The sequence below is a fragment of the Aquarana catesbeiana genome, linkage group LG06 (genome assembly GCF_042186555.1).
Source record: "Aquarana catesbeiana isolate 2022-GZ linkage group LG06, ASM4218655v1, whole genome shotgun sequence".
NCBI lineage: Eukaryota > Metazoa > Chordata > Amphibia > Anura > Ranidae > Aquarana > Aquarana catesbeiana.
The window spans coordinates 59,177,192-59,192,495 of record NC_133329.1 but is presented as its reverse complement, the minus strand read 5'-3'; the positions used below and the strand labels follow the sequence as shown (position 1 = coordinate 59,192,495).

Sequence of the window (15,304 nt, the reverse complement as noted above, 5' to 3'; positions counted from 1 at the left end):
GAGTTTCCAGCTGCTGGACAACCCCTCCTTCCTACTCCTGTCTGTCTCATTGTCAGGTGTAGGACAGGATCTGCTCTCACCATGTGGACTCTTGGCCGGTCTCTGCATCTCAGGTCTTCCCTGGTCCCCCTTCCATCCTGGACTCTGTCATTGACCTGTATAGGAAGGTCTTGTCACAAAGCGCCAGCTCAAGGGGCGAGCTCCACGCTGAATTTTTCTGATGGAAGGGTCTTCAGACTGAAGAGCCGCTGGGAAGTGATGAGGGGGCTTCTTATATTTCGGATGTGCTCCTTCCCCAGCCTGGTGAAGAATTCTGAGAAGGTAGGTCACTTTTTGTGGAAGAACTACAGACACCATGAAGAAATGAAGCTCCTATATCACTGCGGTAACTTTCATTTGAATCTGCAAAATTCATTCTGTTTAGCTACGCTCTACAGAGAAAGGGAAGCAAGCCAAGCAAGTTTGTAAAGAGGCTTCAATATGGAACTCTCAGTGGTATAGATACAAAATGTATTAATTGAGAAAAGGCAAAACAAATAACATATGGCTAATAGCCAAAAAACTGTTAAAACCTTCACCTACATTGTTAAAATATCATGACAATGTTGTCCCAATAAAAGAATGGAGATAAAACAACCCGGGCTAACTTTTATACACACAAACACTCTTCACACATACTGGGGGAGGGGTGGATGTTAGACTTGATGTTGAAACAAATATGAAGTTCTTACATTGGTGATCAGTGGGAATAATGTCCCTTACATTAGTGATCAGTGGGAAGAATGTCCTTACATTGGTGGTCAGTGGAACAAATGCTCCTTACATTGGTGGTCAGTGTAAAGAATGATCCTTACATTGGTGGTCAGTGTAAAGAATGATCCTTATATTCTTTCCCTGGAAGTGGGAAAAATGTCCCTTACATTGGTGGTCAGTGGGGAGGAGGAGGAGGACACACCCAAGGAGCTCTCTGTGAGAACCAGCCTTTTTCAAGCCTGGGCCTTGCCTGCTAGCTTGGCCCAGGAATAATGCCTGATCCTGGGGGAGGCCCTTGGAGGGATTCCCCTGATGATACGGGGCCTAGTGAGGAGAAGGAGGTGGAGGATCTGACGGTGGGTCCAGGCCCTGGTGAGAATGTGGATAGCTACAGACAGAAGATCATTGACCGTTTTCGGGCAACTGGAAGGGCTGAGGAGAAACTTAAATGTTTAAAAGATCAACATAAAAACTTCAGGGCCAAGTATTTCCAGGCCTGGAGTAAGAATCGTTTGGCCATGAAGCCAGAGTTACAGCAGATGGAGGAGAAGGTAAAGAAACAATCTTTATTTTTGGAGAAATTGAAAGATAAAAGTGGAGCTTTTGCAGAAAAGTTTAAAAATGACAGAAGATTTGCCAGCCAGACATTGGTGAGTTCTGTGGATCAGCAGCTGCAGGTAACAGACATCCCGGCTTCATCTGCCTCTGCACCTCTCCCCCCATGTCAGGCTGGGGAATCGCCAGCAGAAGCCAGCCAGGGGGTTGAGAGTTAACATGGCACCCTAAAGTTCATCCAACAGATGGAGTCACCCCTAAGGGCAGACAGGTCTGTTAGTGAACCATCGGAAGTCCCTGAGGATGAGCAGAGGGGTTACAGATCAGCAGAGCCAGCATTGGTGGAAAAATCCCAGTGCGCTGTGCTGCCTTCTTCCCACATGTCTGCCCCACTGGCTGTGGTGGATGGTGTCCCGGCTGAGGAACAGAAAGAGAAGGAGCTCTGCAAACAGCTGCCTGTTGGAGTCTCTGCTGTGGAGAAACCTTCTGCAGACATAGAGGGAAAACCCCTGACAGAGGTGTCATCAGACCAACAGAGTAATGTGGATGGATCTGTATTATGCACCCCGGACATGGATTTTGCTGCTCCTGCTGAGACCTGTAGTTCTACAAGCAAGATGGCTGCCAGCTCCAAAGAGCCTATTTCACCTTCACCTGGGCTGATTGATGCAGGTGGGGGAGGGGAGCAGCGCGTGGAGACAGCCATGGAAGTCTCCTGCAATGATTCACCTGTTGCTGTATTAGAACAACCTTCACTCTGCTCATCTAAAAGTCCTGTCCTGATGGAGGAGAAAAGTCTGCCTGGAGGTGATGTGTGTATGGGGACAGCAGTAGGGTGCTCATGTGTCCCGGATTGTCCCTTAATGCATATTTGTGTCCCGGGCACCTTCATTCCGGCACAATACAGTGTCCCGGAATGGAAAAAAAAAAAAAAAACATTCCGCCACCCTGATAAACATTGCCTCGCTCAGCTGAACTAACTGATTGCTAGGGCCGCCCTGCCTCACGTCTAGCAACCAGTGACGTCTGCTGAGCGAGGCTTACCCAGTGCTGCCCTGCGCTGAGCAGCGCGCCTCCACCGCGCTTTCGCCGATCCTCAGTCCACCTCAGCCCCGCCCCCTAATTCTGGCTCCCTCAGTTCCTCTCTCTGCATGCAGAGCAAAGCAGCGGCCGCCCTGAACCCCTCGCACCTGTCAATGCAGCGCTCTTGCAGGAGCCCAGCAGAAGGAGCAGCCAGTTTACAGGGAGCAAGTGCAACCCACAGCGTATAGAACGGGACAGCAGGAGAGAGGTATGTACAGTCCATTACTGTCCCCCTGTCCATGCCTCCGTCCCCCTGTCCATTTCACTGTCCCCCTGTCCATCCCACTGTCCGTCCATCTCTGTCTGTCCCCCTGTCCATCCCACTGTCCCCCTGTCCGTCCATCTCTGTCCGTTCCACTGTCCCCCTGTCAAATGCCACTGTCCCCCTGTCCGTTCATCTCTGTCCGTCCCCCTGTCCGTTCATCTCTGTCCGTCCCCCTGTCCATCCATCTCTGTCCGTCCCCCTGTCCATCCATCTCTGTCCGTCCCCCTGTCCATCCATCTCTGTCCGTCCCCCTGTCCATCCATCTCTGTCCGTCCCCCTGTCCATCCATCTCTGTCCGTCCCCCTGTCCATCCATCTCTGTCCGTCCCCCTGTCCATCCATCTCTGTCCGTCCCACTGTCCCCCCGTCCCTCCCACTGTCCCCCGTCCCCCTGTCCATCCCACTGTCCCACTGTCCCCTCCACTGTCCGTCCCCCTGTCCATTCCACTGTCCCCCTGTCCGTCCCCCTGTCCATTCCACTATCCCCCTGTCCATCCATCTCTGTCCGCCCCCCTGTCCATTCCACTATCCCCCTGTCCATCCCACTGTCATCCTGTCCCCCTGTCCGTCCCACTGTACCCCTGTCCGTCCCACTGTCCATTCCACTATCCCCCTGTCCATCCCACTGTCATCCTGTCACACCCCCGTCCCTCCCACTGTCCATCCCCCTGTCCCCTCGTCCGTCCCCCCCGTCCATCCCGCTGTCCCCCCCCCCCGTCCATCCGTCCCGCTGTCGTTCACCCCCCCATCCGTCCCGCTGTCCCCCCCCCCCCCGTCTGTCCCGCTGTCCCCCCCCCCCCCCATCCCGCTGTCCCCCCCCGTCCATCCCGCTGTCCCCCCCCCCCCCCCGTCCATCCCGCTGTCCCCCCCCCCCGTCCATCCCGCTGTCCCCCCCCCGTCCATCCCGCTGCCCCCCCCCCCGTCCATCCGTCCCGCTGTCATTCACCCCCCCATCCGTCCGTCCCGCTGTCATTCACCCCCCCATCCGTCCCGCTGTCCCCCCCGTCCGTCCCGCTGTCCCCCCCCGTCTGTCCGTCCCACTGTTCCCCCGTCTGTCCGTCCCACTGTTCCCCCGTCTGTCCGTCCCACTGTTCCCCCGTCTGTCCGTCCCACTGTTCCCCCGTCTGTCCGTCCCACTGTTCCCCCGTCTGTCCGTCCCACCTCTGTCTGTCCCCCTGTCCGTTCCACTGTCCTCCCGTCCCCCTGTCCGTCCCACTGTCATCCCGTCCCCCTGTCCGTCCCACAGTCATCCCGTCCCCCTGTCCGTCCCACAGTCATCCCGTCCCCCTGTCCGTCCCACAGTCATCCCGTCCCCCTGTCCGTCCCACAGTCATCCCGTCCCCCTGTCCGTCCCACAGTCATCCCGTCCCCCTGTCCGTCCCACAGTCATCCCGTCCCCCTGTCCGTCCCACAGTCATCCCGTCCCCCTGTCCGTCCCCCTGTCCATCTCACTGTCATCCTGTCCCACTGTCCGTCCCACTGTGCCCCCGTCCGTCCGTCCCACTGTGCCCCCGTCCGTCCGTCCGTCCGTCCCACTGTGCCCCCGTCCGTCCGTCCCACTGTGCCCCCGTCCGTCCGTCCCACTGTGCCCCCGTCCGTCCGTCCGTCTCACTGTGCCCCCGTCCGTCCGTCCGTCCGTCCCACTGTGCCCCCGTCCGTCCGTCCGTCCCACTGTGCCCCGTCCGTCCGTCCGTCCCACTGTGCCCCCGTCCGTCCGTCCGTCCCACTGTGCCCCCGTCCGTCCGTCCGTCCCACTGTGCCCCCGTCCGTCCGTCCCACTGTGCCCCCGTCCGTCCGTCCGTCCCACTGTGCCCCCGTCCGTCCGTCCGTCCCACTGTGCCCCCGTCCGTCCGTCCGTCCGTCCCACTGTGCCCCCGTCCGTCCGTCCGTCCGTCCCACTATGCCCCCGTCCGTCCCACTGTGCCCCCGTCCGTCCGTCCGTCCGTCCCACTGTGCCCCCGTCCGTCCGTCCGTCCGTCCCACTGTGCCCCCGTCCGTCCGTCCGTCCGTCCGTCCCACTGTGCCCCCGTCCGTCCGTCCGTCCGTCCGTCCCACTGTGCCCCCGTCCGTCCGTCCGTCCGTCCCACTGTGCCCCCGTCCGTCCGTCCGTCCGTCCCACTGTGCCCCCGTCCGTCCGTCCGTCCGTCCCACTGTGCCCCCGTCCGTCCGTCCGTCCGTCCCACTGTGCCCCCGTCCGTCCGTCCCACTGTGCCCCCGTCCGTCCGTCCCACTGTGCCCCCGTCCGTCCGTCCCACTGTGCCCCCGTCCGTCCCACTGTGCCCCCGTCCGTCCGTCCCACTGTGCCCCCGTCCGTCCGTCCGTCCGTCCGTCCCACTGTGCCCCCGTCCGTCCGTCCGTCCCACTGTGCCCCCGTCCGTCCGTCCGTCCGTCCCACTGTGCCCCCGTCCGTCCGTCCGTCCGTCCGTCCCACTGTGCCCCCGTCCGTCCGTCCGTCCGTCCCACTGTGCCCCCGTCCGTCCGTCCGTCCCACTGTGCCCCCGTCCGTCCGTCCGTCCCACTGTGCCCCCGTCCGTCCGTCCGTCCCACTGTGCCCCCGTCCGTCCGTCCGTCCCACTGTGCCCCCGTCCGTCCGTCCGTCCCACTGTGCCCCCGTCCGTCCGTCCGTCCCACTGTGCCCCCGTCCGTCCGTCCGTCCCACTGTGCCCCCGTCCGTCCCACTGTGCCCCCGTCCGTCCGTCCGTCCCACTGTGCCCCCGTCCGTCCGTCCGTCCCACTGTGCCCCCGTCCGTCCCACTGTGCCCCCGTCCGTCCGTCCCACTGTGCCCCCGTCCGTCCGTCCCACTGTGCCCCCGTCCGTCCGTCCCACTGTGCCCCCGTCCGTCCGTCCCACTGTGCCCCCGTCCGTCCGTCCCACTGTGCCCCCGTCCGTCCGTCCGTCCCACTGTGCCCCCGTCCGTCCGTCCGTCCCACTGTGCCCCCGTCCGTCCGTCCGTCCCACTGTGCCCCCGTCCGTCCCACTGTGCCCCCGTCCGTCCATCCCACAGTCCGTCCGTCCCCCTGTCCATCCCACCGCCCCCCTGTCCATCCCACCGCCCCCCTGTCCATCCCACCGCCCCCCTGTCCATCCCACCGCCCCCCTGTCCATCCCACCGCCCCCCTGTCCGTCCATCTCTGTCTGTCCCCCTGTCCATTCCACCGTCCATCCCACAGTCCCCCTGTCCGTCCCCCTGTCCGTCATCCTGTCCCCCTGTCCGTCCCCCTGTCCGTCCCACAGTCATCCTGTCCCCCTGTCCGTCCCCCTGTCCGTCCCACAGTCATCCTGTCCCCCTGTCCGTCCCCCTGTCCGTCCCACAGTCATCCTGTCCCCCTGTCAGTCCCCCTGTCCGTCCCACAGTCATCCTGTCCCCCTGTCAGTCCCCCTGTCCGTCCCACAGTCATCCTGTCCCCCTGTCAGTCCCCCTGTCCGTCCCACAGTCATCCTGTCCCCCTGTCAGTCCCCCTGTCCGTCCCACAGACAGTCATCCTGTCCCCCTGTCAGTCCCCCTGTCCGTCCCACAGACAGTCATCCTGTCCCCCTGTCAGTCCCCCTGTCCGTCCCACAGTCATCCTGTCCCCCTGTCCGTCCCACAGTCATCCTGTCCCCCTGTCCGTCCCACAGTCATCCTGTCCGTCCCACAGACAGTCATCCTGTCCCCCTGTCAGTCCCCCTGTCCGTCCCACAGTCATCCTGTCCCCCTGTCCGTCCCACAGTCATCCTGTCCCCCTGTCAGTCCCCCTGTCCGTCCCACAGTCATCCTGTCCCCCTGTCCGTCCCACAGTCATCCTGTCCCCCTGTCCGTCCCACAGTCATCCTGTCCCCCCGTCCGTCCGTCCCACTGTCAGTCCGTCCGTCCGTCCCACAGTCCCCCCCCCCCCCCCGTCCATCCCACAGTCCCCCCCCCCCCCCGTCCGTCCATCCCACAGTCCATTCCGACGTCCCCCTGTCCATCCCACTGTCCCCCCGTCCGTCCGTCCATCCATCCCACTGTCCCCCCGTCCGTCCGTCCATCCATCCCACTGTCCCCCCGTCCGTCCGTCCATCCATCCCACTGTCCCCCCGTCCGTCCGTCCATCCATCCCACTGTCCCCCCGTCCGTCCGTCCATCCATCCCACTGTCCCCCCGTCCGTCCGTCCATCCATCCCACTGTCCCCCCGTCCGTCCGTCCATCCATCCCACTGTCCCCCCGTCCGTCCATCCATCCCACTGTCCCCCCGTCCGTCCGTCCATCCATCCCACTGTCCCCCCGTCCATCCCACTGTCCCCCCGTCCGTCCGTCGTCCCACTGTCCCCCCGTCCGTCCGTCCGTCCCACTGTCCCCCCGTCCGTCCGTCCGTCCATCCATCCCACTGTCCCCCCGTCCGTCCCACTGTCCCCCCGTCCGTCCGTCCGTCCCACTGTCCCCCGTCCGTCCGTCCGTCCCACTGTCCCCCCGTCCGTCCGTCCGTCCCACTGTCCCCCCGTCCGTCCGTCCGTCCCACTGTCCCCCCGTCCGTCCGTCCGTCCCACTGTCCCCCCGTCCGTCCGTCCGTCCCACTGTCCCCCCCCCCGTCCGTCCGTCCCACTGTCCCCCCCCCCGTCCGTCCGTCCCACAGTCCCCCCCCGTCCGTCCGTCCCCCTGTCCATCCCACTGTCCCCCTGTCCATCCCACCGTCATCCTGTCCCCCTGTCCATCCCACTGTCCCCCTGTCCATTCCACAGTCATCCTGTCCATTCCACAGTCATCCTGTCCATTCCACAGTCATCCTGTCCATTCCACAGTCATCCTGTCCATCCCACTGTCCCCCTGTCCATCCCCCTGTCCATCCCACTGTCCCCCTGTCCATCCCACTGTCCCCCTGTCCCCCTGTCCGTCCATCCCACAGTCCCCCTGTCCATCCCACTGTCATCCTATCCCCCTGTCCATCCCACTGTCATCCTATCCCCCTGTCCATCCCACTGTCATCCTATCCCCCTGTCCATCCCACTGTCATCCTATCCCCCTGTCCATCCCACTGTCATCCTGTCCCCCTGTCCGTCGGTCCCACAGTCCCCCCTGTCCGTCGGTCCCACAGTCCCCCCTGTCCGTCGGTCCCACAGTCCCCCCTGTCCTTCGGTCCCACAGTCCCCCCTGTCCGTCGGTCCCACAGTCCCCCCTGTCCGTCGGTCCCACAGTCCCCCCTGTCCGTCGGTCCCACAGTCCCCCCTGTCCGTCGGTCCCACAGTCCCCCCTGTCCGTCGGTCCCACAGTCCCCCCTGTCCGTCGGTCCCACAGTCCCCCCTGTCCGTCGGTCCCACAGTCCCCCCTGTCCGTCGGTCCGTCCCACAGTCCCCCCTGTCCGTCGGTCCGTCCCACAGTCCCCCCTGTCCGTCGGTCCGTCCCACAGTCCCCCCTGTCCGTCGGTCCGTCCCACAGTCCCCCCTGTCCGTCGGTCCGTCCCACAGTCCCCCCTGTCCGTCGGTCCGTCCCACAGTCCCCCATGTCCGTCGGTCCGTCCCACAGTCCCCCATGTCCGTCGGTCCGTCCCACAGTCCCCCATGTCCGTCGGTCCGTCCCACAGTCCCCCATGTCCGTCGGTCCGTCCCACAGTCCCCCATGTCCGTCCCACAGTCCCCCATGTCCGTCGGTCCGTCCCACAGTCCCCCATGTCCGTCGGTCCGTCCCACAGTCCCCCATGTCCGTCGGTCCGTCCCACAGTCCCCCATGTCCGTCGGTCCGTCCCACAGTCCCCCATGTCCGTCCCACAGTCCCCCATGTCCGTCGGTCCGTCCCACAGTCCCCCATGTCCGTCCCACAGTCCCCCATGTCCGTCGGTCCGTCCCACAGTCCCCCATGTCCGTCCCACAGTCCCCCATGTCCGTCCCACAGTCCCCCATGTCCGTCCCACAGTCCCCCATGTCCGTCCCACAGTCCCCCATGTCCGTCGGTCCGTCCACAGTCCCCCATGTCCGTCGGTCCGTCCCACAGTCCCCCATGTCCGTCGGTCCGTCCCACAGTCCCCCATGTCCGTCGGTCCGTCCCACAGTCCCCCATGTCCGTCGGTCCGTCCCACAGTCCCCCATGTCCGTCGGTCCGTCCCACAGTCCCCCATGTCCGTCGGTCCGTCCCACAGTCCCCCATGTCCGTCGGTCCGTCCCACAGTCCCCCATGTCCGTCGGTCCGTCCCACAGTCCCCCATGTCCGTCGGTCCGTCCCACAGTCCCCCATGTCCGTCGGTCCGTCCCACAGTCCCCCATGTCCGTCGGTCCGTCCCACAGTCCCCCATGTCCGTCGGTCCGTCCCACAGTCCCCCATGTCCGTCGGTCCGTCCCACAGTCCCCCATGTCCGTCGGTCCGTCCCACAGTCCCCCATGTCCGTCGGTCCGTCCCACAGTCCCCCATGTCCGTCGGTCCGTCCCACAGTCCCCCATGTCCGTCGGTCCGTCCCACAGTCCCCCATGTCCGTCGGTCCGTCCCACAGTCCCCCATGTCCGTCGGTCCGTCCCACAGTCCCCCATGTCCGTCGGTCCGTCCCACAGTCCCCCATGTCCGTCGGTCCGTCCCACAGTCCCCCATGTCCGTCGGTCCGTCCCACAGTCCCCCATGTCCGTCGGTCCGTCCCACAGTCCCCCATGTCCGTCGGTCCGTCCCACAGTCCCCCATGTCCGTCGGTCCGTCCCACAGTCCCCCATGTCCGTCGGTCCGTCCCACAGTCCCCCATGTCCGTCGGTCCGTCCCACAGTCCCCCATGTCCGTCGGTCCGTCCCACAGTCCCCCATGTCCGTCGGTCCGTCCCACAGTCCCCCATGTCCGTCGGTCCGTCCCACAGTCCCCCATGTCCGTCGGTCCGTCCCACAGTCCCCCATGTCCGTCGGTCCGTCCCACAGTCCCCCATGTCCGTCGGTCCGTCCCACAGTCCCCCATGTCCGTCGGTCCGTCCCACAGTCCCCCATGTCCGTCGGTCCGTCCCACAGTCCCCCATGTCCGTCCGTCCGTCCGTCCCACAGTCCCCCATGTCCGTCCGTCCGTCCGTCCCACAGTCCCCCATGTCCGTCCGTCCCACAGTCCCCCATGTCCGTCCGTCCGTCCATCCCACAGTCCCCCTGTCCATCCCAGGAGGAAAGATTTATCAGGTGTGCAATCCAATCTCAAATCTGTGCAATCATCTGCCAAAGTTGTTTTTGATGTTTCTAATCGCACAGATGGATCCTCTGCAAGGAGGAGTATGGGCAGTTATGCGTCTGTTCTGGGGAGTCGCACCAAGGAGGGTGGAGGGAATTTTGTAAATACTAGTCACAATTTGGGGAGGTTTGGTGGTGGGATGGTTGGTGGGTACAGGAGGAGGAATGTGGTTCAGTTGAAGTGGGAGGGGACCCCACCAGTAAGGGGGAGGGTGGCTGAGTTGGTTTTAGAAATGGGGTTTAAAGCCTTGGATATATTTGCTTAGATTTGCCCAGTGGGGAGTTATGAGTATGATTTGTCCTTTTGTAAAGCCTGAGGGTCTGGATTTATTTTGGGAGAGGTATAGTAGGTGCAAGGGCCTTCCTCAGTGGAGTGGTTTGGTGCCAAAGGTGATTTTGAGGCAGCCTCTGATAAAATCGGTGACGATCCTGGTGTGTAATGAATCCATACCAGAGGCTGATTTGATAGTATGGCTACGCCGATATGGCGAGGTCCTCGCTGCACTGCAGAAGGTCCTTGATCAGCATGGGATATGGACAGGGGCCTCGACAGTGTCAATAAAATTGGGGGTGCTGGGCAATGTAGTTCAACACCTGCCCTGTTCAGCTTTTCTGGGGAGGGATAGGCTGACCATTTTTTACCAGGGTCAGCCTAAGGTCTGTAATAAATGTGGTGACAAAGGCCATTTTGCATCTACCTGTACTCGCAAGAAATGCTCACTATGCCAGGATTTGGGCCATTTTGGCCAAAGATTGTACAGAGATTCAATGTAATTTGTGCCAGAAGCTTGGTCATGCTTATAGTCAGTGCCCGGAGGCATTACATACCTCGCCAGGATTGGCAGCTGAGCTGCAGAGGCTCGATAAAGAGGATGAGGCCGCTAAAGTTAGGGAGGAAACTGTTATTGCCCCTCCTGTGTCTGTTACATCTGTTCCAGATTCTGTTTGCCCCAGTGATGTGGTCCCTGAGTCTGTCCCTCTTGTGTCTGTTACATCTGTTGTTTCGGATTCTGTTTCACCTAGTAATGTGGTCCCTATATCTGTCCCCCATGTGGTGGTCCCTAATCCTTCTGTACGTAGATCCTCCAGACTAGCAGAAGCTGCTGGGGGGGGGCAGGTTTAGCGAATCTTCCCTCTCAGCCTCCAGTCCCTGTCCCTCAACAGCGCAAACATGTTCAGGGGAGTGTGGGGGTGTTGGATGGGGGAGGGGTTGAGGGAAAGGTGTCCATATCCCATGTCTCACCCTCTGTTGAGGGGGATTCGGATGATGAGGGGTGGGAGAAGTTTAGGAGGAAGAAAAAGAAGAAGAGGAAGACAAGTAAAGTGGTCATTTCTTCCTCAGAGTCGGACCCAGGAGGGGTTCCTCTTGGTAATACTTTTCAAGTGTTGTCGGATGATGAGATGTCTGATCTATCTTTCTCTTTATCATCCATGGATGACGGGGAGTCAAGTAGTCTAAAGAGAGCTGTTTCTGGTGATGAGAGTGTGGTAAAGGTTAAGAAACGACTACCCCAATTATCCTGATGGCAGTTCCCACGCTGATAAAGGTGGCGACCATTAATGTCGCCAGCATTAAATCTGTAAGAGCTCGTGATATTACCTTATTTTTGCTCAGCGAGTTTGATGCTGAGATTTTATTTTTGCAAGAGACCTGGCTCAATACTTTGGCCAATGTCCATCTAGCAAAAAGGAAGTGGAGATGCGGTCCCTCCTTTTGGTCTCTTGCGGCTGAGCCCTGCAGCGGAGTTGAGGTCCTTTTTAAAACCGATATGGTAACATGCCGGCGGGTAATTGAGGTAGAAATGGGGAGATGCATGGTCTTAGACGTCTCTGTTAGGGGGCAGGACCTGCGCCTGATCAATATCTATGGACCGCAGTCAAAATGGGGCAGGAAATGCCTCCTCACAGAGGTCAAGCCCTTCCTTTTTATGTCCCAGCAGGTTGTCTTTGGAGGTGATTTTAACACCATAATTAGGCCTGAAGACAGGAGAGGCTCTGTAGACAGGCTGGGTTACGATAGCGTTTTTCTTAGAGATATGGTTAGACAAGCAGGCCTGGTAGATGTGCATTTCAGAGAGGGAATAGTCAGGGTAGGATAGATAGGTTTTTTTTTTTTTTAAAGGAGAACTCTGCTTTCCTGAGTTGAGGGCGGTGGAGTTCTCTGACCACTGTATGCTGTCTGTGACTCTGAATGCCTCAGACACTCCACCCAGGGGAAGGGTTACCTGGAAACTGAATTCAGCTCTCCTGGAAGGGAAGATGTAGAGGTAAGACAATCCTTTGAGGATTTTTTTCAGGCACAGGTTTCTATTCTGGACTTTTGCTTCAGTACATGAGCAGCGCCCACATATGAAAACGGTGAAAACCAGACATGTGAGGTATTGCCGCAATCAGAAGAGTGAGAGCAATAATTCTAGCCCTAGACCTCCTCTGTAACTCAAAACATGCAACTTGTAAACATTTTTAAACGTCGCCTATGGAGATTTGTCGCCATTCCACGAGCGGGCGCAATTTTGAAGCGTGACATGTTGGGTATCAATTTACTCGGCGTAACATTATCTTTCACAATATAAAAAAAAATTGGGCTAACTTTACTGCTGTCTTATTTTTTAATTCAAAAAAGTGTATTTTTTCCAAAAAAAGTGCGCTTGTAAAACCGCTGTGCAAATACGGTGTGACATAAAGTATTGCAACGACCATTTTATTCTCTAGGGTGTTAGAAAAAAAATGTGTAATGTTTGGGGGTTCTAAGTAATTTTCTAGCAAAAAAAACTTGTTTTTAACTTGTGAACAACACATCTCAGAAAGAGGCTCGGCCCTTAAGTGGTTAACTGATATGACATGTCACAGGAAGCACCCTCATGGCTAACAGAGGACAGAATTAGAAATAGACTTGAAAAACTTAACATTAATAAGTCACCGGGACCAGATGGCTTGCTCCCAAGGGTCCTTAAGGAACTCAGTCAAGTAATTGCCAGACCATTGTTCCTATTTTTTTTTTTTTAGTCTACTGACTGGAATGGTACCAGCTGATTGGAGAAAAGCCAATGAAGCACCAATATTTAAAAAAGGGTCAAAATACATCCCTGGGAATTACAGACCAGTTAGCCTAACATCAATAGTATGTAAGCTCTTGGAGGGGATGATAAGGGACTATATACAAGATTTTAGCAATAAGAACGATATCATTAGTAGTAATCAGCATGGATTCATGAAGAATCATTCTTGCCAAACCAATCTATTAACCTTCTATGAGGAGGTGAGTTGCCATCTAGATAAAGGAAGGCCCGTAGACGTGGTGTATCTGGATTTTGCAAAAGCATTTGACACCGTTCCCCATAAATGTTTACTGTACAAAATAAGGTCTGTTGGCATGGACCATACAGTACATGGTGAGTACATGGATTGAAAACTGGCTACAACGGCGAGTTCAGAGGGTGGTGAAAAATGGGGAGTACTCGGAATGGTCAGGGGTGGGTAGTGGGGTCCCCCAGGGTTCTGTGCTGGAACCCATACTATTTAATTTGTTCATAAACGACTTGGAGGATGGGATAAACAGTTCAATCTCTGTATTTGCAGACAATACTAAGCTAAGCAGGGCAATAACTTCTCCGCAGGATGTGGAAACCTTGCAAGAAGATCTGAACAAATGAATGGTGTGGGCAACTACATGGCAAATGAGGTTTAATCTAAAAAAAAATTAAAATAATGCATTTGGGTGGCAAAAATATGAATGCAATCTATACACTGGGGGGAGAACCTCTGGGGGAATCTAGGGTGGAAAAACACCTGGGGGTCCTAGTAGATATAGGCTCAGCAATGGCATGCAATGCCAGGCTGCTGCAAACAAAGCAAACAGAATATTGGCATGCATTAAAAAGGGAATCAACTCCAGAGATAAAACGATAATTCTCCTGCTCTACAAGACTCTGGTCCGGCCGCACCTAGAGTATGCTGTCCAGTTCTGGGCAACAAAGCTAATAAAGGGTCTGGAGGATCTTAGTTATGAGGAAGGATTACAAGCACTGAACTTGTTCTCTCTGGAGAAGAGACACTTGAGAGGGGATATGATTTCAATGTACAAATACCGTACTGGTGACCCCACAATAGGGATAAAACTTTTCCCACAAAAGGGAATTTAATAAGACATGCGGCCATTTACTAAAATTAGAAGAAAAGCGGTTTAACCTTAAACTGCGTAGAGGGTTCTTCACTGTAAAAGCGGTAAGGATGTGGAATTCTCTTCCGTAGGCGGTGGTCTCAGCGGGGAGCATCGATAATTAAAAAAAAAAAAAAAAGATAAGCACCTGAACGACCACAACACGCAGGAATATACAATGTAATACTGACATAAAATCACACACATAGGTTGGACTTGATGGACTTGTGTCTTTTTTTCAACCTCGCCTAACTATGTAAATATATTGGTGACCAGTGGGAAGACTGCCCCTTACATTGGTGATCAGTGGGAAGAATATCATTGCTATCAGTGGTTACTTATCTAAGAGGCAGAAATTGCAATGGGTCCCTAGCAACCTCTGGAGGTACCATAGATGAAAAAGTCTGATTTTAACATATTTTACATGAAAAACTTTTGAAACTTATGTAATTTTTAAGGTTTTACTTTTTGCTCTTCATATATATTATGTCGTAATGTAAGACTTAACTGTCATTTAAAAAGCTGTATGTTGGAAAGTGTACTGTATAACTGACCCATTTTACTATCTCTCCAGCTCATGACAGTCTCCCGCAGGCTTATGGGTCGCCGCGTCTTCGAATGGGGTATGAGAGGCACCGTGTACGGACAGTTTGTTGCTGGGGAGAACCTTACGGAAATTCAGGCGTGTATGGAAAGGTTGAGAAAATTAGGTATTCGGCCCATGTTGGCTGTGCCCATTGAGGAAGACCTGGGAGAGGGCAAAACTGGGTAAGCAGCAATTTTCAAGCTGATAGCCAAGTAGACAACTAAATACACTATTGAAATGCAGATACAGTAACTGTTGTGCCTGCCAAAAGTTGGAATTCTTGTGATCAAGGCCCATGGGCCCCGCTCGGGACCAGGCCAATGTCATGGCAGAAAATCTGGTCACCTTGGGTGCTTCAGCAGGACTTGCAACCAAGACGTTCATAGTTCATGGCGGAAGGGGAACATTTGGTCCTTTTTTGCCTTGGGTCCTTGTCCCAGCACTGGCCATACTACATTATTATTATTATTATTATTATTATTATTATTATTATTATTATTATTTTTATTATAATACAGGATTTATATTGGGTCAACAGTTTGTGCAGCACTTTACAACATGAGGGGAGACAGTACAGTTAAAATTCAATTTAAAACAGAAGGATTTAGAGGTCCCTGCTCGTTAGAGCTTACAATCTAGGATAATTTGTAGTTCCCACTTTTCTTTACTGCAGTTTTTACAACTTGGTCATCACCCTGTCCTCAAGCTGTTATTGACAAATGTAAGAGAAGCAGCAAACTCATAGGGTCAACATTCTACTCTTTC

The 15,304-nt window shown here is 56.7% G+C and overlaps 1 protein-coding gene across 1 annotated transcript in view; it reads left to right on the top strand.

The window, feature by feature from the left end:
• Positions 1 to 15,304, top strand: part of LOC141148495 (hydroxyproline dehydrogenase-like) — a 29,568-nt gene continuing 14,264 nt past the window's right edge. The window contains exons 1-2 of the mRNA XM_073636015.1: positions 1 to 321; positions 14,528 to 14,721. Of these exons, the coding sequence (XP_073492116.1) occupies positions 82 to 321; positions 14,528 to 14,721 (434 nt within the window). The 5' untranslated portion in view covers positions 1 to 81. The remainder of the gene's footprint in view (positions 322 to 14,527; positions 14,722 to 15,304) is intronic.